General features: G+C 34.0%; 1 protein-coding gene across 1 annotated transcript; it reads right to left on the reverse strand.

Moving 5' to 3' along the window:
* Positions 1-17074: 17074 nt before the first annotated feature.
* On the reverse strand, positions 17075-18096 carry LOC5577964 (extensin-1). The gene is made up of 3 exons (XM_001663588.2): positions 17953-18096; positions 17583-17874; positions 17075-17520 (listed from the first exon to the last, which is right to left on the reverse strand). The coding sequence occupies exons 1-3, from the start codon at positions 17959-17961 to the stop codon at positions 17216-17218; spliced, it is 606 nt and encodes a 201-aa protein (XP_001663638.2). The 5' UTR covers positions 17962-18096; the 3' UTR covers positions 17075-17215.
* Between the last annotated feature and the right edge of the window lie 8095 nt (positions 18097-26191).

Raw genomic sequence — 26191 nt, forward strand, 5'->3', positions numbered from 1 at the left:
TGTAGCCATCAAGGTACAAGGTAGATGAGCTCTTTTAGACAATTGACTTTTTTGCATGTCTTTACCATGTTTCAAGTATTAAGATACTCTATGCCCGGAAAACCGAGAAAATTTCCTATACGAAAAGATCCTCGACCGGTGGAATTTAAATCAACGCCTTTCAGCTTGGTCTTGCTGAATTGCTGTGCGTTTACTCGCTGCGGCTATCTGGGTCCCCATCGAACAACACTGCTAACAAAAGCTCACGAAGATAACTTTGAAACTTTCATTCAGACGTGTTTCTATACTTGGCGCCAAATTTTGTGACATAAAATGCCATGATTCAGGAGATTTCAACTATGGGTTGTTTATAAACCACATAAAAGTTGGATAGTTGAAACAAATATCTTCATCCATTTACCCTTGTAGATAAAAATAATTAAAGCCTACAAAAATAAATGGTTATATCACGTCTTATTCTATGGACACCACTCGCGTAGTGATTATTCAGTAAAAAGGGTTTTAAATCGTTGAAATAATATAAATGAAACGTTACACTACATCAATTTTCATGTGATTTTACATAATATTCATGACGTGAGTAACGTGCATCAAAAAGGAAGTGATATTACAATTTATTTTTGATGTGCAATGTCTTAATCCTTCTACCTTAAACATAACGTAGTTTTTGAAGAGCGCCTTATTTCACATAAGCTGATAATTTTATTACCGTCTGTCAAAAAAATTAGACCGAAAAACATCCGTTCCTAAAAATAGAAACGATTGTTGATAAAGTCACCAGTTCACCTGTTTTGCATATCTCGAACAGTTTTTACGATAACGTAAACGTCTGTTTGAATTTTATGACTATCGGTGCTTTCTACGGAGGGAGTAGAAAATCAGAAGTTGATTCATCAGAAGGCAATTTTGAGCTAATACATATTCGTTAGTGATAAAAATAGGTTGAAAAATGGCTACCTATTAGGGGTCATGCACAAATTATGTGACGCTGCAGGGGGAATGAGTCTTAAGAAATGAATTTAGTGTATGTTTTTCTTCAATTTTATTTTTTACACAAACAATATTTTTATTTGAACATTTTTCAATCAAGTTTGAATTCAGTTCACGTGCTTGTGGAGATAAAGCATTTGCCTTTTAACCATGTGAACAGAACAAAAGGTTAAGTGCTTCATGAGATATATATCAATAAAGATGTTTTCATTTTAAATTTAAGAAAAAATTAATGTTTTTTTAAAGCGATACTACGAGATATTAGGCGGCATCCACAAATTGCGTAACGCTCGAGGGGGGGGGGGTATGCCCGAGCGTTATGACCCATACAAAATTTTAAAACTTCTATACAAAAAGCGTTACGGAGATGGGGGGGGGGGAGGGGGTCGAAAATTTCCAAATTTAGCGTTACGTAATAAATGGACGCTGCCTTACAAGTATTCTGAAATTTATCGAAGAGCATAAAGTTATCATTCATTCAGTTCTGCCGCATCTTCTTGATACAGTTCAACTCATTTGAGGAAATCAAAACATCAAAATTCCGTGTCCAAAACTAGGAGTTTGTTTATGTCTACTATTCAATTAGCACAAACGTGTTAAATTATCGTGGTAATATATAACAAATACTACATTCTACAGTACTAACTAACCGAGACAATACAGAGGCAAATTGAATAGCAATGTTTTGAGACTGATTTTTGTTTCATACAGGTGAACTATCGATCTCATTCAGAAGTAGTCTAGGGTGTCTCTAATCTTTCTTATATTTCGTTTTTTAGTATAATTTCAAACATTACATTCACTCAGATGCTATGTGTTAGAGAACACTATTAACATTTTGTTTAACAACATTTTTCAACTCACTTGTTAAGGATCTTTACAGGTGAATTGAATTGACCTGCTCATAAGATAACAAAACATAGCGTTTTTAAAGCATTGCTGCAATCGTAGCAATAGAAGATAATTGATAAATATTGTACAATTTTTGTCCCGAAAACATTTTGATGTCATGAGAATGAGAACGATTTTACGTAAGTCTTTCAGTTTAAGAGTTCTGATAATTAACCTGAAATGTACGATTTGCAAGATTTGACTTATTATAATGTTACTTTTTGTTTTTACTGAACTGATCATTAAAATATAGCCCAAATATTGATCTTTAGCAAAAAAAATCCTTTGCGAATTTGATAATTATTTGCTATTTGAGATATATCGTATCAATAGAAGTTGTACTAAAATTTGACAATGAAATTCAAGCTAAAGCTGAAATTTAACTTGAAACACTTCGTACAAATATTCAATTCCTTCCTCTGGGTTATAGAAAGGTAAAAAAGTAAATTTTGAAACCAAACATAATTTTTTTCAACTTATATCTGAAGTTCTTCCTATATCCTATTATTGTGGTATTTCATCCAATTATTGCGGTAGTGCCGTCCTTTTATTGCTGTTTACCAAAAAAAATATATTTTATTACATTCAGTATAAATTCAAAGCCATACAAAGTTCGAACATTAAAATTTTGATCCCTTCAGGTTAATGACGCTGCACGGTACTGTCAATTTGTGTGACTTTGGACATATCTTCAAAGAAAACTATTTAACTACTTTATGTCATTATTCAAAAACAAATCAACAGAAGCGAATGATTTTTTGCCGGTTTTGTCTACTCTGCCATCATAGCTGGACAATATTTATGTAAATAGACTAGGTTTTGCTATCTGAGACTACTCGCTAAATAAGAAATGAATTTGTTGACTTAAGTATACCCTAAGGCTTTTAAATAGATTTTCCACTAACTTTCACCAATTAAATGCAAATTTAATAGATTGCTTCCCTGCGATCATCTTGATTCTGAGCTTTTCAACGTATTTGTGGCATGTGTAACGATTTACGATCAGTTTTCGTAATTTGTCGTTAAAATATTATGTTTATTTGAAATATATTTGTGAATTAGAGAAAATACAAAGTGAAGATAAACAATTTTTTTTATGAATTACACAAATTAAAGTCACCAGATAGTATTATCATTATATTGTGAAATGTTTCTATCAATTACATTTAATATTATCATTGAAATTTCGAATATTTTAATATGATTTACAAATACCGAATTAGTAGGCAAAAAATAACTATTTTTATTATCCTCTTATTGCAATACACGGTCTTTTTTTCAAAAATATAGAATTTTTCTTCAAAACTCATCATCTATCATGTGACTACATCCATCAAGAACTGATATAACTGCTGCATGTGATTGTTTTTGTTCTAAGCTAAAAAAAACTTATGAAATCCTTTCCGTAGGTAGAGGGACCGGCTTAAAATATAGGCTTTTCTTGATGCATCATTTATAACTGTTTTCCAACGATCAAAATCGTATAATTTTGAAAGCATTCATTTGGCACAGCTTGGGAATATTGTAAGCTCTCGCAATCATCAATAATATCCATAAAAATTGAGTTTTCAATGGAATCATGATGGTTTAATTCTTGTACCGCAATAATAGGGAATACCGCAATAATGGGCAAATTACCCTGATCTTTCTCCTATCACTGAATCGTAAAATTTAGCTGCATACCAATCTTATACGGGCACCATAATACAGTTCATTGTGAACAGCGATAGTGGAAACGTTGTCGGCCATGTAACGCTGGATGCATACTTATGGGCAAACATTAACAGTTTAGTCATATATGTATCTATTGAACCTGACGATACGGTGTGAGCCAGGCAGTACAAGTGGTTCAAGTTTTGCGCCAAATGTGAGTGAGAAGTGAGAAGCGATAAGCGACGTGGTGAAATTGCGTCGAAGCTTTTGATTTGTGGTAATTTTTTAGCTCTTCAATGCGCTAAGAAAAGCTCCGCACAAAATTTAAGTTATTAGTTGCTACTACACCTTTATGTATCTATTTTTACCGTGGGGACATACAAATGATTGAAGGGGCGTAGGCAACATATAAAACACTACTATACAGAAGCTTTTAACGATTGCCTTATGCAGAATATATGATTGCGTGTATTATTTACACTTAAAGAGATACTTTGTATTTGTTAAAAGTTTTGTAGTAAAATAACGATATTTTGTGAAAGGTGGTAGATTTATTTTGTTGAAAATGATTTGGTACCATTTGTGAACAACATTTAACCCGTATAGGCCTGAGTGAAAGCAAAAATACTGAAACCCTCATCGCTCAGAGAAATCGAAACTGATTCCAATGATTTTTTGTCAGCTCACTGGCCCACATATCTAGTTTCTAGAAGTGGCCAGAGGAACTCGGAAATATTTCTGTGGCCTGAGTTATTCCGGTGGGTCACTGGGTCAAGTCGGGTAAAAAAGGGCTTTTTTTTTGGGACATGCCAAATTACCTTTATTTATTAGCAATGACAATCATTTTATTTTGCATAAATTATTAAGATCTGATATTCAACATTATAAATTAAGAGTTTTGCATCGTTTAAAATATACCGGACGTAATGCCCGGAAGAACCGGCTATAGATTTGTTGGATACTAAACCGTTTCAATTCTCGAAAAGTAGATATCAAACACAATTGTGCACTTGAATGCGTTCCCATAAGCTTGGCATAGATGTTCAGATACAATTTGGTCACTTTATCGTAAGTTTGAGGCGTCCCGAAAATGGCCATTTTTAGGATTAATCAAACGCAAAGCTCATAGTTATCCAATTCAATCCATTCGCAAAAGGTTTTCACTGATACAATTTTCTTTAAATTCCGTCATGTAGTGGCCACATTATGAACCATTCTGGAAATTACATGTGACTTAAAATTTGCCTACCTCCAGGGGCACAAACGCACAGTATTCTTCTCACCCGACCTGACCCAGTGATCCACCGGAATAACTCCCATCACAGGAATATTTCCGCGTTCCTCTGTCCACTTCTAGAAACTAGATATGTGTGCCAGTATACTGACAAAAAATCATTTGAATCCATTAAGAATTCGCTGAGCGGTGAAGGTTTTAGAATTTTTGCTTTCACTCAGGCTTATACGGGTTAATAGTTTATTTACGAACATTTTTATGGGAGCAGTATTTAACGGTAGTTTGAGTAATACCAAAAGGGTAAACATAACAGAAATGTCATAATATAGTACCATACCATAGACTGAAAAACTGAAGTAATAAAAATTGAAAATAAACCATTACACGCTCTGTCTAAACCAGCAGATTATGAAGAGCGAATGTACCTCGGATTTTTTCCTGCTAGAGATCAGTATTCGGTCTGTAATTTCATAATCGAAAGGTTTTAAAATATTCTATCGGTGAAATTTTTGCTGAAATGCGTTGAAAAACGTGATTTTTATGGGCAATATAGAGAAAAATAGCTTAAAAAGGAGAAAAAAAAATCAAAATTTCACCGATGGAATATTTTAAAACCTTTCGATTATAAAAAATAAAATCAAATACTGAACTGAATTGCTACACAGGAAACGAAAAATATTCGCCTCTGCTTGTTGGTCAGAATGAAAGTGTATCAGCGAATGCAACACGTGGTGATATACAGTGACCGGCGCCAAACAGTGGGTGGTGTGTGCCTGTCTTAATTTCTTTCATGAATCGTTAACTTAACGATAAAAATGATGCGCGTTGTGTGAATGATCTGTAAATTTTCCAATGCCTAACTGACAGACTCCTGGAGGTATATCTGGAAGAACCCCTGGAGAATCCTTCGAGGTATCCCAGGAAGAACTACTGTAGAGATCTGGTGGAATCCACACAGGAATCCCTGGAAAAAAGTTTTCTCTGGAGAAATCCCTGGAATAACCCTTGGAGGAATCCATAGAAAAATTTCATGAGAAATCCCAGGAGAAATCTCTGAAGGAATCCATACAGAGTTTTTCCAAAAGCAATTTATGTACAGTTTTTACTGAAGGAATTAGAGATTTTCTCAATGGAATTACTGGGGAATTTTTGAAGGCCTAGAAAAAATTCCTGGAGAAATTACCGAGGATCCCTGAAGGATTGTTTAGACAATCATTGAAGTGAGTCATGTAACGATTTTCCTGGCGGTTATTTTGGAAGAATTCCTGAAGGAAATTCTTGAGGTATCTCTGGAGGATTTCGGAATAATTCCTGGGCGAATCTTGACAGGAATACTTGGGGATATCTTTACATGTATCCGTAGAAGTATCCTCGGAGGAAATTCTGGAGAAATCACTAGAGAAATGTCTTGAGAAAAATCCTTGAGGAGATTATCCTAGTGTTACTCATGGAGGAATTCCTGGGGACAGCCTTGAAGATATATGTGCAAGAATCCTTGAAGAGATTATCCTGGAGAAATCCGTGGAGAACTTCCTGAAAAAATGCCAACTGGTAAAGATTTAACTGGAGAATTCACTGGGGTAATTCCTGCTGGAGCTCCTTGCGAAATCTCTAAAGGAATCCCTGTACATATTTTACTTATTTTACTTATATTTTATTTTATGCAGGAATCCTTGGATGATTTCCCCAAAATTGCGATTGTTGTCAAAAGTTATAGTTCGTCAGCGATGATAGTAAAGATTATGCTTTACTTACAGATAAATAAAACATGACCTATGACTTGTCCAATAAAGCCGATTCCTTATGTTATATTTTTTCCAACTTGATGATTTTTTTCTAATTGGTTTGAAACGGAAATGGTGTACCGTTAAGTCACCAGTCACCGTGCGGGCTCCATTCACCGTGCACATATACAAATTCCTACAAAATATTCATACCATTTTCACAAATTATTCTTTCGTCAGCAAAATAAGATAAAACTAATAAAATGAAGTAGTTTTTGTCACAAAGCATTTTGAAAAACCTAGTTTATGTAGTCAAAATCATGTGAATTCTGTTTGATAATGAGATTTTTCAACACTCTTAGTAGAAACGCCAAAAATTACCTTTTTTCATTTTAACGTTAGAGTATGAAATTTTTCAAAATTTCAACAAGTTGACATTGTGGATACCACTAGTTAGATGTATTTCATTGTATGAGCAATGAAATTTTATGCAATTTATAATTTTTCGTTGTGTTTCAGTCAAAACCCAATTGCACGGTAAATGGACCCTTTTCAATATGTATGGTTCCCATTACCGTGCATTACTGTAAAAAGCTTGAAATTATTCGGTAATATTAGATTTATTGTTATGTCGTGATTAAAAAACTTCATTTTGAGTGTTTGAGTGAATATGAAATGGTTTGGACAATACAGTCAAACCTCTCATAACGATTTTATTGAAAAATTATTTATTTAGTAAATTTTAAACGTTTTATGGTTTTTATTATAAATGAAGATTTTAATATTCTTAAAAATGAGTGCGCACACTACTAGCAACATAGTTGCTCCATTACCAACGTTTCTTCAAGATACAAAATTAAATCATGACGAAAACTATATGCACGGTGAATGGTGACATAGCACGGTACGAGGCGACCTTAACATTACACTTTCAAACATATTTTTAGAGTATTTTTTGTTATCCAACACTAGTTTTATATTTTTTCCTGAATTATTATATAATTGCACGCTACGTAATGGTATTCTAGTACGCATCAAATTATTTGGCAAAGTTATACAATTTATTGAAGTGTAAATTTTTCTTAAATGCACGGTGAATGGTAGCTTGACGGTACGAGTATGACAATTTTATGTTGAGGAGGCCCCTTTATCCGTAGCAGTAATTATGCAGCTTTTCAGCAAAACCAAGTTGAGGAGCATGGCTGACGGGGGCTCGACTGTAATAATTTTTTTTTCCAAAATATTTCTAGTATTGAATTATGCAATTATTTGCAGAGTGGAAAATTTGCAATAATTCAAAAGTTTGTACTTGAAATTTTGAGAATTTTTGGTGATGAATATTTTAGATCAACCGGAGAAGTAGAAGCCAAGATCCAGGCCTCTAAGCTTGACCATTTTGTATCAAAATATGGCTAATGCGTACCGTCGCGTCATGTTGGGATTTTGGGCCACTTTTTTACAGCAAACTATGCCAGAATAATAAACACAATGTGGCAAGCTTTAAGGATACGTTAAAAATAGCCAATTAGCCATGTTGGTTTAGGCACAATGTCACCCCGCTTGGCGCTAGTTCATTCTGTCCACTACTGTATATTTGAAAGATACCGTTTTGATTCATATTACGGACACTTAAGGACTCAGGGAAATATAACCCAACATAGAGCATACAAAATAAATCATTCTGTATGATTCCTTAACGCTATCGAGCGTCGGAACCCCTTTACTTTCGAACGGTGGGTGAAGAATACGCTTCCGCAACTTCAATAATTTTAAATAAATCAAAATGTGTGGCCTTTTCATGATTCTTATTCCGGACGCTTCCTCACTTTTGCCTCATATTCCGGACACTTTGAATCGAATTCCGGACAGCTCATGATAATCATCAATGGAACAGTAAAATCATCAATCGAAATCGTTAAACCACCAAAGAGACATCTAAGGTAATTGGGCATTACAAATTTTCAAAGATATTTATGGAAAAAGTTTACTAAAACGAGCCTTGAAATTGAGAACTATTGAACAGCAAAAATTGAAACATTTCGCGTGAAATGTTTCCCATACTAAGTAGAGTGTCCGGAATTTAAAGCTGTCCGTAATATGAATCAAAACGGTACCGTTTTGATTCATATTACGGACAGCTTCAAATTCCGGACACTCTCGTTTGTATGGGAAACATTTCACACGAAATGTTTCAATTTTCGCCGTCCAAAAGTTCTCATTTTCGTGGCTCGTTTTATTAGGGTTTTTCCATAAATATCATTGCAAATTTATAATGCCCAACTACCTTAGACGTCTCTTAAGTAGTTGAACGATTTCAATTGATGATTTGACTGTTCCATTAATGATTATCATGAGCTGTCCGTAATTCGAATCAAAGCGTCCGGAATATGAGGCGAAAGTGAGGGAGCGTCCGGAATAAGAATCATGAAAAGGCCACACGTTTTGATTTATTTAAAATTATTCAAGTTGCGGACGCGTATTCTTTACCCACCACCCGAAAGTTAAGGGCTTCCGACGCTCGATAACGTTAAAAAATCATACAGAATGATTTATTTTGTATGGTCCAAGCTGGGTTATACTTCACTGAGGCCTTAAGTGTCCGTAATATGAATCAAAACGGTACTTAATTTTGCACAAATACAGTTTTGTCTTTTAAAAGCATCATTCAACAAAATTTGTTTAGTCGTATGCCACTTGAGTTGATGTAAAACCCATTTTAAAAAGTTAATCAAGAAATTGCTCAGCAAATGCTACCAGTTAATTCATCAGGATTGGTTATTCTTAGCAGAAGTTTCATTAAAATTATTTTAGATATTGATTTAGATTGCGGAGCAATTCTTTGGCACAATTCCTAAAAGAGTTTCTGTTAAAATTTTCTTCCATCTACAAGTTCTACTAAGGAATACTGGCAAATATCTCGGCATAATACATATAGTATTTCTTGTAGGAATTCATGGTTTAAAAATTGAATGAAGGAAAACATTTTTTACAGATTATTGTTATTCATTTTTTGACGAAAAAAAAACAGTTTTGTTATATGAGCAATTCTCGCTGAAACCAGGCCGCCATCGGCACCCATCGTCAGAATTCCAATTTTATGTCACTGATCGCTAGTTTTCGATAAAACTTAAGGGTGGTCCTTTCTGTTTTCTCAAATTGGTGAACCCCTCGTACGCCAGCTAGCTGAACGGTTTGCGAAAAAGCCCATTTTTTGATAAATCTTGGGTATTTCTTCACGGGATATGTCTCATATTTCGCTTGGAGTACACAGCAAACTTAGTGGCATCGTATAGAGAAAGAATATAGCTTTCATTTAAACTTGAAAACATTTCGGCGGCCATTTTAAATTTGGCCGCCATTTTGAATTTTGTTAGAAAAATCGATTTTTCACCATTAGCGCACCGCTAGTTTTGAATTCTGAGATCACCATCTGAAAGATGAGGAAAAATTGCGTAAGATAGGCTACAAAAACTATGTGAGCAAAGGTATTTACACTATGATATGAACGATTTTCTAAATCATGTTCTACTATTTTGACGTATATGGCGAGTGCAATCAATGCAAACATATTTTTTTGTACAACAAGAAACAAGTTTTCAATCGTTGGTGTATTATTTGAGACAGATGAAGAATATGAGTATTAATTTGAATGAAAAAATCTGGCGGCCATCTTGGATTTTGACGCCATCTTGGATTTTGACGCCATCTTGGTTTTAAGTAGTAGAATGAGTTTTCACCTTGATAGCACTCAGCATGTTGAATTTAGAGGCTACCAATAAAAAAAGGTTACGTATACTCTTCTTTTTATTATTCTTCATTTTACTGACGTTACGTCCCTACTGGAACCGAGCCTGATACTCAGCTTAGTTATCAATCTAGGTTATAAACAGGAATTTTCTTTTTTAATGCGATTTCTGACAACAGAATAATTTTTTGACATATCTTTGAATTCAGTAATAATGAATAAATAAATTCAATAAATAAAAACCGTCAAAAAATATTGATTGTATTAAACAAACATTTTTTTACCCTATGCATTGTTGTTCATTGTATGAAGTTTATAGATTGCGTGTCGGGACATTAGTATGCCTTGTGGTAATATCTGTAGTTCTAACGTAAAACATTAACAAAAGTGCATTAATTTATAATGAAAGTCTTAAATTTTGAAGCAAAAAACATCCTTGATTTTCTAAGCCATAAAGTGTCGTTTTTAGTACCACCCAACATGCATGTGAAAAATAGCGAAATTGAATGATGAGAATCAGGTTTTGTTTTAATGTGGACGTAATGCCGAAACGCAGGTGTATAATTTCGAGGTTAGAAAAACTGGCGGCCATCTTGGCTTTCGAACGCATCTTGGTTTTTAGCAGTTGCATGATGTTTTACCATCTCAGTGCTCATCATGTTGAATTATAAGGCCCCCGCTAAAAAAACAATCAGATTCTATCTTTCTTTTCTTATCTCAGCTGTTCAACTGATTGTTCATTTGTATCAATGGTTTTAGACCAAATAAATGAAAGAAATAATGCTATTTTACAACTCGAAGATATGCAGAAGAATCATTCAGGTAGCAAATAAGCGTTAAAAATCCTATTTGATAATTGGTTTTTAAAACTAGTTAAGCTGAAGGGCTGGCTCTGTTCCAGTAGTGACGTAACGTGAGGGAAAAGAAGAACAAGAAGAAGAATAAGTGTAACGGTAGCATTGAAATTCAACATGTTGAGTGCTATCAAGGTGAAAACTCATTCTACTACTTAAAACAAAAATGGCGTCAAAATCCAAGATGGCTGCCAGATTTTTTCATTCAAATTAATACTCATATTCTTCATCTGTCTCAAATAATACACCAACGATTGAAAACTTGTTTCTTTGTTGTACAAAAAGTTATGTTTGCATTGATTGCACTCGCCATATACGTTAAAATAGTAGAACATGATTTAGAAAATCGTTCATATCATAGTGTAAATACCTTTGCTCACCTAGTTTTTGTAGCCTATCTTACGCAATTTTTCCTCAGATTTCTGATGGTGATCTCAGAATTCAAAACTAGTGGTTCGCTAATGGTGAAAAATCGATTTTTCTAACAAAATTCAAAATGGCGGCCAAATTCAAAATGGCCGCCAAAATGTTTTCAAGTTTAAATGAAAGCTATATTCTTTCTCTATACGATGCCATTAAGTTTGCTATGTGTTCCAAGCGAAATATGAGACATATCCCGTGAAGAAATACCCAAGATTTATCAAAAAATGAGCTTTTTCGCAAACCGTTCAGCTAGCTGGCGTACGAGGGGTCCACCAATTTGAGAAAACAGAAAGGACCACCCTTAAGTTTAATCGAAAACTAGAGATCAGTGACATAAAATTGGAATTCTGACGATGGGTGCCGATGGCGGCCTGGTTTCAGCGAGAATTGCTCATATATTGTGCATGTAACTATTGTAAGAATTTATTTTCTTCTTCTTTCTGGCGTTACGTCCCAACTGGGACAAATCCTGCTTCTCAGATTTGTGTTCTAATGAGCACTTCCACAGTTATTAACTGAAAGCTTTCTTAGCCGATTGACCATTTTTGCATGTGTATATCATGTGTCAGGTACGAAGATACTCTATGCCCTGGGAATCGAGAAAATTTCCAACCCGAAAAGATCCTCGACCAGTGGGATTCGAACCCACGACCATCAGCATGGTCATGCTGAATAGCTGCGCGTTTACCGCTACGGCTATCTCAGCCCCTTAAGAATTTATTTTAGGTTATTCAAATAAATTTTGGGGCTCACATGGCTGTAGCAGTAAACGCGCAACTATTAAGCAGGAGAGCGGTTCCATTTGAATTCGAATGTCGGTTTACTTTTGTATTTTTTGATTTGGATGAAATTTTGCTCATGCTTTCTTTATGCCCAAAAATGCCTCTTTGCATCATCGGCTCGCCATTTTGACTCTAGCCTTACTTTTGAGAAGGGCCTAAGAAAAAAAAAAATCCTTAATAATTTTCAAAAAATTATAACTTAGAAACGGTTAGTCTGATCAGTTTGGTGCCTTCCGTAAAGTTTTAGGTTATTGTTGGACTATCTAGAAAAAAATATACACTGTAAAAAAAATGTTGTTATTTTTTATATATCGAAAATAAAACTTTAAAATCAATTTTCTCAAAAATCGTATTTTTGATTTTTTTTAATTTTTTTATATTTTAAAGTAGACAAAAACACAGTGGGTCAAGATGGAGAAATCATGGACAAAAAGTTATGATTTTTTGAAAATAGGTGAATTTTTGAAAATGGTCATAATAAACTTTTTAAATATTTTTCAACTCGATTTTATGAAAGTACGCAAAATTTACAACAAAAAAGGTAAACGGAAAAATCAGGCTAACTTTTACCGTTTTGAAGGTACAGCGATTTTAATACAAAATTATGATATAATTTTCAATTTTCGGTCATTATAATATAACTTAGAAACGGTTTGTCCGATCAGTTTGGAGTCTTCCGCAAAAAATATACACTGTAAAAAACAAATGTTGTAATATTTTATATATCGAAAATAAAGCTTAAAAATCAATTTTCTCAAAAATCGTATTTTTGATTTTTTTTTATATGTTAAAGTAGACATAATATGAAGTCTTTTGCACAGTGGGTCAAGATGGAGAAATCATGGACAAAAAAGTTATGATTTTTTAAAAAAAGGTTTATTTGTTGAAAATGGTCATAATAAACTTTTCAAATGTTTCGGTAGCAATTAGCAAAATTTTCTCATATACCTTTTTTGTTGAAAACTTTGCGTACTTACATAAAATTGGGTCGAAAAGCATTCAAAAAGTTTATTTAGACCATATTGAAAAATCAACTTTTTTTAAAAAAAATCATTACTTTTTTGTCCATGATTTCTCCATCTTGACCCACTGTGCAAAAGACTTCATATTTTGTCTACTTTAAAAAAAAAAATCAAAAATACGATTTTTGAGAAAATTGATTTTTAAGCTTTATTTTCGATATATAAAAAATTACAACATTTTTTTTACAGTGTATATTTTTTTCCAGATAGTCCCAACAATAACCTAAAACTTTGCGAAAGACTCCAAACTGATCGGACAAACTGTTTCTAAGTTATATTATAATGACCGAAAATTGAAAATTACCCAAGTAACCAGTATGCACGATAATGCGGCACGGTAACAGCATTATATGCGCATATAGGGTAATAATTTGATGCACGTCAGTTTTATATACGCATATAATGCTATTATAAAGCCAGAAAAGGCGAAATAGCGTGCCATTATAGTGCCAAGATATAACCGTGCTTCTCTGCACCACTAATGCTGATATAAGACCACGTGAGAAACGTCAGTTGTTTTCGCCAGGTTTTTAGGGGTAATATTTTGTGCTTTCGCGTACGCAGCCAGAGAGCTTTCGCGTATGCGGCCAAGCAACTGGTACACGAGGTAAATAAATGAATGAATGAAAACGGAAACCTCTAATAGTATGCAAAAAATGTAATAAAATGATACAGATAGTACTTCTCCGTATCAGACATATTCGTTTTGGTAGTTTTCATCTTTTTGAGAACTTGCAATTGCCACATTTTGATCCTCGTTATGATGATGAAATTCCTAATTTTGCGTCTCGAACCTGCAACACCCGTATTGTTGAGTCGTCGTCCTGCTCATTTGTTCCTACGGCCACATAAGATGAATAGTATTGGAAAGAAAAGTGACCAATTTAAACCATCACTTTTCCCCGTCATAAAACCTGCAATTGTAGTAGTGAGAAGATTTATATTTGACTCCCTCTTACCACTATATGCAAACACAAAGCACGTGGTATATCTGTCAAAACACTGGATGGCATTTAAACATGCCCTGTATTCGAATATAAAGCCAATATAGTGCTTATATAATGCCTGTATGCATCAGGCTTAGAAGCATTAATGATGCTGTAATAGGTTTTCTATGCAGCGGAAGTGCTGTTATAAGGTGTGTAAGCATTTGTGGTGCTATTATAATGCATGTACGCATCTATGATGCTGATTAAGGGCTTATTATTAGTGCTTATGGTTATTTGGGTATATCATAATTTTGTATTAAAATCGCTGTATCTTTAAAACGGTAAAAGTTAGCCTGATTTTTCCGTTCACCTTTTTTGTTGTAAATTTTGCGTACTTTTATAAAATCGAGTTTAAAAATATTTAAAAAGTTTATTATGACCATTTTCAAAAATTCACCTATACTCAAAAAATCATAACTTTTTTGTCCATGATTTCTCCATCTTGACCCATTGTGCAAAAGACTTCATTTTTTGTCTACTTTAACATATAAAAAAAAAAAACGATTTTGAGAAAATAGTTTTTAAGCTTCATTCTCGATATATAATAAATTACAAAAATTTTTTTACAGTGTATATTTTTTTCCAGATAGTCCCAACAATAACCTAAAACTTTGCGGAAGGCACCAAACTGATCGGACAAACCGTTTCTAAGTTATAATTTTTTGAAAATTATTAAGGATTTTTTTCTTAGGCCTTTCTCAAAAGTAAGGCTAGGGGTCGTCCATAAATGACGTAGCTTTTTAGGGGGGAGGAGGGTCTTTACGAATTTGTGACGAAGTGTGACGAGGGGGAGGGAGGGGTCCTAGCTAGTGGACGTAGCATTTTGAATCAAGTCCGTAAAAGAATGGCGCTGAAAAAATTGCATACAATTATTGCTTGTGAAACTTCTTTTTTTTACTTATAAACTTGGGGTATAAAATTATGATTAAGCTTCAAAACATTCATATGATAAGATTGAAAAAATATCTATGAAACTTTAGATTTTCATGATAAATGCAATCAAACAGATGTTTTAAAGCTTTAAATAATTATGTGAATATTATATTATATTCGTGTCTAAATTAATAAATTTATAAATACACAAAATAAGTTTAATAAATTGATTAAAAGTCAATGCTCTAGCTATTAGAAGTACATTTTTTTGCCATTTGTTAACATGACATAAAGTCAGCCGTTTTAGTTTTATCCATATTTTCTGTTGGGGCTTTATTTCTTCAAGAAAATAAAATATGTTCTTCTTGGCAAATATTGCATTTAAAACAAGAGATTTATGCCGTGAATTATGCCTTCAACGTTGCAGGAGATCTCCACCTACTCAACCCATCATTTGTTATGATACATCAATGCTCTTGATGGAATAGCGTGAATATTAATGAATACCTAAATTTTCTTAATAACTCGGTAATTTGAAGAATTTTTATTACTTAACTGTTTAATTATAGGTTGTGTAAGATTATTTCAGTATGGAAACGATAATGAAATTCAACTGAAATATTAATAGAGATTATTGTATTTGTATAATAATCGCTAAAATTTTCTAAATATTCCAAATATTTCAAGTGTATTCTTTTATGTATCTGGCCACTGTTTGCTAAAATGAAATTGGATAATATTAACGATGGTTCATTTCAAATTAATATATTTTCTTGATCATTTTCATTGAAATCTATTTCCTAACAACGAATAATTAAAAAACAATCCTCTAATATAACGAAATTTTTGTTCAATATATCATAAAATGTATTGGACCCTAACTCGACAGTAACGAGCTTCATCAATCCAATCAAATTTTTTTTTCACGTTTTTAGTAAACTTGTTTTTTGGTACGAACAGCAAAAGTAATATAATTTAGCCTATATGAAACTGGAAATCAAAACCAAGGAAAATGTATATTTAAAACAGTTCCAAATTACTTTTGAGCGCTACTGTATATCAAACTGTTAGATTAGATTATCCTTACATTTCAGTCAGTAATTAATTTCAAACTTTGTATTGAAGTTCTCAATTCCAATTTTTTGTTTCAACAAAAAAAAAAACAAATAAAAAATATAGGGGGGGGGGGGGGTATGCTTGATATGCTACGTATATTTCAGGGGGGAGTATCAGTATTTGTGACGAAATGCTACGAGGGGGGAGGGGGGTGTAAAAAATCAGTGAAAAAATGCTACGTCATTTATGGACGGCCCCCTAGAGTCAAAATGGCATTTTTGGGCATAAAGAAAGCATGTGCAAAATTTCATCCAAATCAAAAAATATAAAAATGAAATTTGGGAAAAAATCGTCATTTTCTGTGGAACCGCTCAAGACCAAGCTCATGGTCGTGGGTTCGAATCCCACCGGTCGATTTCTGGTCCGATATTTTTTTTCGAATTCCCAGGGCATATCTTAGTATTTGCAACACGTTATAAACATGCAAAATGGCCAACTGACAAAGAAAGTTCTCAGGTTTAACTATGATAGTTCTCATAGAACACTAAACTGAGGAAAACAGCAGAAAATTACACACTTTTTGCCTTTGACAAATCATTTGCTATAAAAAATGGAACATCTTGAAAACTTGTTATATCATTTATTTTACGCATACGAAACTTAAAAGGGAAAGATTCAGGAATCTGTCCATAAAGCAAAATAAATGAATGTAATGAATAACGCATACAAAGTTTGTAAAAAAACACAACAAATCGATATTAACGTTCATTAAACGATCCATAATTTTGAATTGATATGGACTTTCGGATATTATTGTAATTTTGTAACCATCGCCAAATTTTAAATTTGTTTCACTACACTTTATTAAATGCATTCTTCAAAGATGCGCTCATACTAAAAATTGGTAAAATTGTCCTATTGTTTTGTGGTGAAATTTTGGATTTGGTTCAACGCTCTGGAGTACTGAAACGTATCACGTTTAGAAGAAGAAACGCTTGGTCAGTTCGAATCCCTTGGGCTTGTGAAACACTGGAGCAGGTGCAGCATAAGTGACTGGAGCGGGGGCAGCATAGCTAACTGGCACTGGAGCAGCCTGGTAGGTAACGGCGTGGTGGACTGCTGGAGCCTCGACGGTTACGGCAGGCTGGTGAGCAATTTCAAAAGTGGTGGCTGGTGGGCCATAGGTAGCAGCAGGTTGAGGAGCAGCCTCATAGGTCACTGCTTGGGTGTGATGAACGATCTCAGGCTGGGGCTCAGGCTTGGACACATACACAACGTGGTGAACTGAACAATAATAATTATTGTTATATTCAAGTTTCAAATGTTTCGAAAATAGTTAATTATACCTGGAGCTGGGGCTGGGACTTGACGAGCCTCAATTACTTGTGGGGCTGGAGCAGGTTGGACGTACACTGGAGCTGGCTGAGCATAAGCCACGGGTTGGGCATATGCAACGGGTTGAGCATAAGCAACTGGATGAGCATATGGAACGGGTTCAGCTGCATATCCAACGGGTCCGGCTGGAACCGACCCTTCATGGGCTTTCGACAGCAACAGATGTTTGAGGGCAAGTTTCTTGGCCAACAACAAAGTTGGGGTGGCGGAAATGCTCGCAACCAGAGCCAGAAGACACACAACCTGTAGGGCGGATCACACAATTTAATTGATTTATTAGCACTAGGTCACTTCAACATAATTATTTGCATTGGCAACTACCTTGAACATGGTTAAATATTGGTTTTGGAACTATTTGAACACAATATGTTTCAGCGGAGGAAGTCTTGAACACTACTGACACTCGGGTAGAACTCGATAGCTTTTATATAAAATGTCACGCCGCGTATAATTTTTGATTCGAAAAAGAAGAGTAGTGATCGCAGAAATTTCAAATTCTGGCTTCGAAGAACTTTTGCCGGACACGCACTCCTTCGAGAGATGCGAATACCCGTGGAACTGGATTTCGGAATAGGGTTACAAAACGGCGTTCGGTTTACTAATCACGGTCGTTCACCGAACTCGATAATCTTCGATTTGGAATCAATTTTATGCATATGTTAGGTATGGTAGAATAAATATATTGCATAGATAATGCGACAATTTTGACTCACGAGTAACTTGTTAAAAAGTTCTATGAGATTTTGCATGTAAATCATTTGAAAAATCTTAGCTATAAAACTGTTGATAAATTTGGTGTAGGTGACCATTTTAGTTATTATAGAAAGAAATTTCATGAAAATTGAAAAATGAAAGCTTAAATTTAAATTTAACATTAGCTTTATTTTATTTTTTTGTTAAATTTGCACCACAGAATCCTGATAGGAAAAATACCGTTTTGTTTCTAATCCCGAGCAACAACTAGATCAGGTGAGTTTATTTGCGATAATTAAATGGTAATTATTCATGCTGCTTGTAGTTCGAGTCAAATTGTTCTACATATAAGAAAACACAACAGTAAAACATATTTATATAATATTTTTATCAGCACAATTAATAGTTAACAATATTTTCACCAATTTTTGCTCATTGATGCCTAATAAAGTCAACTCTACATAACTCGATATTAATGGGATAATCGAGTAAGGGAGGCATCAAGTTGCAGTGCATAAAACCAGTGCAAATGCCATCCAAGGGACCATGGAATTAGCCATGAAATTTATTATGGTTCTCTAATTCGATATCGAGATACGTAATAGCGGGTAAGGGAGACTTAACTGTGTATGCATATGAATTCACTGGAAGCATTAAGTGTTCTAAATAGTGATCAAAACAGTATGTTGTATGGAGACTTTTTTTTAACAAAAAAGTTTTTCTAAGAGCATCTTTTGATCGATTTCAAAAAATATTTTTTTATCAAATAATTATGTTTTTATGGTAAAATAAGAAACTTCAAAATACTGTGGATTATAACGTGTTAGCAACTGTGAAAACCAGGATTTGCAAATTATGGTTTGTTTTACGTCAATATACTGCACCAAATGGGAAATGAATAAATTACGAGTTCAGTTCGCCTTCGAACGTCGGGGTCTCTCAAGGGGCTACGCAGCTTGAAGAAGCGCCCATCTAGCAAATAGGGAGTCGTGGCTTCGATCCCCACCGGAGCACTTGGTTTCTTTTCGCAGTTTCAATTTCAATCTGTACATTTGACACGTGTTTCGTCGTGTATACATGTAAACTTCAAAACGTCAAAAACATATAACAGCAAGATTCCTTAGGCGGGAATTGCCTACAACTTGATCATAAATTAAATGTGCAATAAATTACAGCTTAAACGTTTGTCGCTACCAGAGCATAAAACAGAACACCCCTACTCTACACCTTTGCTTCCAATCAATATGGTTGCCATTTCTACCATTCATAAAACTTGCTCAAAATAACGATTTCTATGATTAACTTTTTAGAAGTGGTCATTCTCGAGTTATTTCGAATCAAATGCAAAAATATTTTTTTTATTAAATAATGAATTGAAGAATGAATAAAATTGAATAGGGCCTAGGGGAAGCGGTGGTTAAACGAACACGTTAAGGATACCATCTTGTTCCCAATGAAAAAACGATGAATTTGTATTGTTCTATTGCACAACATCAAAAATCGTAATGTTATATAAAGCAGTCGGATTAAGACTCAGATAGCAAAATTTTCACATATTTTAATCCTGAGCTAAAAAACATGGAAATGTTAATTTGGCGCCGTCAAAAAATTGAGTAACGCTCTAGGGGGAGGGCTAGGGGAAGGGGAGGTACTTCCCAGCTCAAGCGTTACGGTCCATACAAAAATTTGAAATGGTTCATAGAAAATGAGTTACGGACGGGGGGAAATTGTGAAATTTAGCTTTGATTTATAAATGGATGCTGCCTTTTACCTGCACTGCGTTGGCAAATTGAACATCATATAAAATGCGTGAGCAAACCAAATATTTTTGAAAATTTTCATTGAATTTCCGAAAATATACCTATTTATATATAATTGTAACCCATTTATAAATAAATTTGAAGGTTTAATATTTGACATATTATCATAGTTACATTAATTAATCGTAATTCACCACCAAAAAAGTGATTTTTTACATGATGAAATTGAAAGTTAAAATTTTTAGCATAAAATATAACAAATGCATAGTTATATATTTCCAAATCCCAATTGATTTATATATTGTTTTGGAATATTACTACTTGAAAGCAATTTTGAGAAAATTGGGAGTATCTCTCACTTATCGCTCTCTGTAACAATCATGATCCGCAACGTATCATGAGAGTTATCATCTTCTGCTATAGCTCTGATTAGTTCAGGGGGGATAACAGTGCATGATAAAATCCATCTAAACAAACTCCAAACTGAGGGCAGAAAATATTGCTATAGGATGTTCGGGAATTGTTTATCATGTTAGTAAAATAGGATACCTACCCTCAATGGTGAACAAGCGAGAAAAACGGGTTTTATCATTGCTCCCTCTTTGGGGCTCTTATTTATCAAGCATGCTACAACTTGCGAAACATTGGCGATCACAGACCGATACAAAAGGGATGTTGTTTTTCGCTTGCTTTGATCCTGCTTCAAAATCGAGAGCGAATTTTGCAATGCCTGATTGAATCATAGATGAATTGATCATCCTGTGAAGAAATTTGGGTGGTTTTCTTGAAAAATCGCCGACGTTTTGTTTTAAATTTCGAACATGAAAAATCATTGGACCCCCTGTTGAGAAACGTGGGATTACAGATAAATTTGGCAAAGAAATTGATTATTTTCAAAATATCAGCTAATTTATGCTTAACAGCTGCATTTTAAGCCACTGTTGGCCTTAAGTGTTAAGAATATGAGTCAAAACGGTTTTGATTATTAATTAAGCTTAACTTAACATAACTTTCATTTAATTAAATTAATTAAGCTTAACTTAACTTAACTACTAGCAGCATCATTTTCTCACCACAAAAAATATTAAAGCGCAACAACTTTTTTTGTTTTTCGAGATTTTTGCACCATTTTTTCATAAGTTCTCAAAAAAATTGTACTCCTGCTTTTAGAATCCGTGTCGAATTCTGTCGTTGGTCATCTAGATCGGATATTCCAAAATTCCTTGGGGGACCGTCGCGCAGACATAACCCACGGAAATATCTCAGGTTGATCTTAAAATATGAAATACATCAAATTGTATTTTTTGATTTCTTGGAGAAAACAAAACCGAGTTATATGTTTTTAGTAGAGAAGCTCCTTATTACCTGATATTGTATAGTAGTCAGTATTTAATGTTTTTTGGATAATTGACTAAAAACAAAATGGCGGCCAAGGAAATTTTATTTGGGAAGTTTTGATCTCATAATAAATATCGGAAGATCAGAACGAGTTAATCAATGTTCAATGCTGACACAGATGCCAAAAAGAGAAGAAATTTTTGAGGAATAGTGAAAAATTGATGCAAAAAAAATTATCGTCATTTGAATAATATTTGTGGGAAAAATGTAACTGCTGGTAAAGGGGTAATTATCGTTTGTCTCTTATTCCTCAATGTATCATTTTGTCTTAAATTTCGAACATATTAATACCACAAACACTCTACTTCATATAGCGATTTTTCAAGAAAACTGTAGCATGATCACTTTTTTGTAAATAGATTTAAGATTTATTCAATATAAATATAAATGCACATACATTTTTATGTAATTACATTGTTTTTTCATGTTCTTTAATGTTAATGTATTATTTATATTAATTTATTTTTCATTTAATTTTATATTGTTTGATTGTCTAAATTAACAAAAATTCAATAGTTCACATAATTGTACGCGATATTTTATATAACAGTTCAAAGTGAAATGCACCTTTTCAAAACCGCATACAAAACTTGCATACAAGCCGCCTTCTGCAAATAATATATCAAATAAAAGTCCCTGAGCCTAAGGTTCAAAGTTCAAGCTCGAAAGTTAACGATCGTTAAAAACAGATCGGAGTCCAAAATAGACGATACAGGTCATTCAGATAGAATTATAGTGAAAGATATAGCGCTTTAATCGGTTCTCATTCGTAGTTGATGATGATCGTCGTTTGGAAAGGTTGTATAATTACTTCGGTAATTTTACGTACTTCCGTCCACAAAGATGTAAAATCACACCTTATATGAGGAAGTTCCGAATTTCTTCCCGTCAATTTCGACCTAGACCGTGGAATAGGTGAGAGTGCGTGAATAAAATAGTGATGTGTCGCGGTGTGTTTAATTTGTGTAGAAAAGTTCATTATCATGTGACCCATCATTATAAGGTAAATCCAAAAAGTTGCAGATCGTTGCCGTATTTGGAGTGTTAGTCGCAATACCACTATCGTCAATGCGTTAAATCCGGAGTTCTTCTTTGCCGTCTCATTCTTCGTCCAGCACTCCGCATTCAATGGCCGTCACTTCTGCTTTGCCGGCGGAATTCATCGCAGCTTCTAAAAGGGTCCGTGAGTAACAAACAAAGATATAAAATGAATTATAAAATCCGCATACACATTAGGGAGAGTAGGAAGAAGAATGAAGAGGGAAGGAACACACAAAAATGAATAAAAACCTAAGTTATAACATTTGAATAATCTTCTTAATGTTCTTGCTGTTCTTCACCAAATTATGTATTCTTGTAGAATGTTAATACTTTTCCTGTAACAGTTTTTGGTCTTCGAGATTTCTCACGTATGAGTTGTTCTACCTGCTTCTTTTTCTGTTTTTGTCTTTTCACTCACGTGTCTGAAGCGGACAGGAAGATTTGAATTTGTTAGTTTTTCCAGTGATGATACTCGTGAGTGGTGTCTTTATGAGTCGGTAGAACGACGGTCATCATCAACTATTTTTGATCCTTTTGAGTTTCTGTATGGTTTCCTAAATTGCTATTTGAACTCTTATAACACAAACCCGCCCTGAGATTGTAATATCGTAATTTTTAGATATCTCCAAGAATACTGAACCGATTTGTATGTTCTTTTTCCAGAGTCGCTCTATATCACTTGTCGTTGTATAGTCCACATTTTATTTATTTTTTGATAAATTGACCAAAACAAAATGGCCGCCATAGATATGAAGAATGTCGGTCCCCAAAGAACATCGGAATATCTTCAATACCAAATCACCAATGATTAATATCGACACGGTTTCTTAAACTAGAAGATTTTTTGAGAGCTTGCGAACAAATGGCGCAAATATTGAAAAACAAAAACAAATATTGAGATTGAAAATAACACGTTAGGAAATTTGATAAGATTTCAAGATAAAAGCGAACGAATAGTAGTATGACAGTTTGTTAGTTTTATAACAAAGTCAACTTTTATGATAAATTGTGTCAGAAATGCTCGTTGAATTCTCGGGGTATCTAAGAATCAGTTTTGAGAAATCTTATTTATGTTGTTAGAAATTTAATGAACTTAATATGTTATTATCAATTTTTTTTTCATAAGTAAAACTATCATTTTTTAAATAAACAAAAACTTTGCTCTTGAAACAAACTTTTTAATTAGAAAAATCTACATAACGAAACATTATTATCAGGGGCCGTCTATAAACCACGTGGTCGAACATGGGGTACGGGAGAGGCCAAAGACCTCGATCGATATATATTTCAAAATTTTCGTTTGGACCGAAGACAACGAAGGCAGTGGGTGTATGAAAATGCGGGAAAAATGACCACTTGCTTTATGGACAGAACCTAAACATTTGCTTCTCATTAAAAAACTGTGGTAAAAATATAAAATATCATTAATTGGGTTTTTGAATACAGTCAACTCTTCATAACTTGGCATTGCAGGGTCCGAATTAGAGAGAAACATACATAGAATTTATCGAAGATTTCGGTGAACCGTTCGATTATTTTTTGGTTCACCGAATGATCTGTAAATCTTAAAGAAGTACATCTGTCAAAAACCCCGAAGTGTTCGGTGATTTTGTGCAAATATTCTGTGAAATTGTTTACTTTTAGATGTTTTGCCGAACGATTCGGTACTGTTCCACAAATTCACGGTGATTTTATGATTGTTTAATTGGCATTTCACCGGACAAATGTTGTTGAATGTTTACAGAGGTGCTGTGAAGTGTAAAAAGTTTTCTTTCGGATTTCCGTGATCTGCCCCTTATTCCTATTATTTCGAAGCATTCATTAGTAATGATGAATGACGCGCATGTAGTTGAACGCCTCATAGCAATAACGGTGTTTAAAAAAACATTTTCTACGATTCGTTTTTATTCGAATTAAAAAAATATATGAAGATTATAATTACAACAATACCAACCTCTTCAGACATGTTTTGAAAGTCCGAACATTTAATAGTATAACACTGTTTTTCACTCGATGAAAAAAAGTTCTCATTCTGGATTAGCCCGCAGTTGTCAATATGGCCAATCATTGCTTTCACATATTTTTGTTGAAAGTAGTGAAATGCTCCAGTTTCACCGAACTACATACACTAGTTCCACAGAATTTGAGTTTTTGACAGTTCAGTTGAAAACAGTTGCGTTCACAGAAAAATCCGTAAAATCATATTTCACAGGTCAGAATCTGTGAATTATTTCATCGAATTATGTGTTTAATTCTAAGTGTGTAGAGTTACAGAACACAAAACCAGTGCAAATGCGATCCAAGCGACCATCGAGGTAGCCATTAACATCAACTATTACCAGGATTCTCTAACGCGATATCGAGATATCGAATATCGAGTAAGAAAGTGTTGACTGTTATTTAAGGTGAAGATGAATCGAAGCCAAACTTCAAATTTACAAGAGCACAAATCTGGAGAACCAAACACCTGTTTGAGCTGAAAACTTAATCGATTGATCACCACCAGCTAGTGACCAATCGATTTAGTTTTCAGTTTTAACGGATGTTTGGTTCTCCAGATTCGTGCTCTTGAAAATTTGAGGTTTGGCTTCGATTCATCTTCAACTTAAAGTTTAAGTTTTTTTTTAAATTTTTCATGATTAAAAACAATTTGTTTCGTGGTGTATATCTCTTCTTGTAGCCCAAAATGCTATTTTAAACTCTTGGATTGAGCGTTTTTCTAAAAACCAATGTATTTGAAGCTAGAGTTTTTCAAATAACTAGCATGCAGAACCATATAGGCCCTTTAGCAAGGTACTCTTGTATTCAATTGGATGCTTTACGTGTCCATTTGTATACATGCGTGAAATTTAATTCAAATAGATCACGAGGCTTATTTTTTGTTATCCTATAATAAAATTATTGCTTATCAAAAAATATGAAATATTTAAAATTTAATGTTCAATATTAACCCATCATTTACTACCCTATTGAACGCAATACATCCAACCGAAATGATGCTGAAAAGACTTATAAATATTTAATGAGATAAACTAGCCTACCGATAGATGATCGGTAGGTATAGGATCTCCCCAGACGGCCTGAGCGTATTCTAGCGATTTTCAAATGGCAGATGAGTTTGGCCTATGAGAAAGTTGGCAAAAAATGTTTGCACTATGAATCGCCTTTTGTGGTTGTGAGTTGGTACAGTTTTGGCATCATAAAGAAAACCGGCTTCGGTACGCTACTTTGTGATATGGATGCTGTGTTCTGTACGCATACTGATCGGATTGGAATTTGATGTATACTGGTTCATTGATGACACCCGAAACAGATGGTCGATGCGTGTGGCACATGTCTTCCGTATTCAAATGTCCGAGACTGCAGGTGTGTTTCAGAATCTTGACATTTATTTGAATAGATGGATAGGTAAGAAACCTTGACAGTGAATTCGTTGTTATTAAAAAGGGTTATGAGTTTCCGGAAGACTGAGGTGGGCCGTTCTCAGTACCTCAATTTGGCTTACTCAGTGAGAATGTACTTTTTACCAATGTGTTTGATTTTTCTTTCATTTTTACCAGTTTTGTTTTCGTTCAAAAATAACGGTTTTGTCTGAATATTGCACACTATTGTTAGATTCAGAATCACACTCAGATTCATAATCCACTTTTTCTACATTTTAATTGCAA

The sequence above is a fragment of the Aedes aegypti genome, chromosome 2 (assembly GCF_002204515.2).
Source record: "Aedes aegypti strain LVP_AGWG chromosome 2, AaegL5.0 Primary Assembly, whole genome shotgun sequence".
NCBI classification, from domain to species: Eukaryota; Metazoa; Arthropoda; class Insecta; order Diptera; family Culicidae; genus Aedes; species Aedes aegypti.

Coding starts and splice junctions, on each gene's coding strand:
- LOC5577964 (XM_001663588.2), bottom strand. Junction 17,521..17,582: donor AGTCCCAGCCCCAGCTCCAG/GTATAATTAACT, acceptor ATTATTGTTCAG/TTCACCACGTTGTGTATGTG.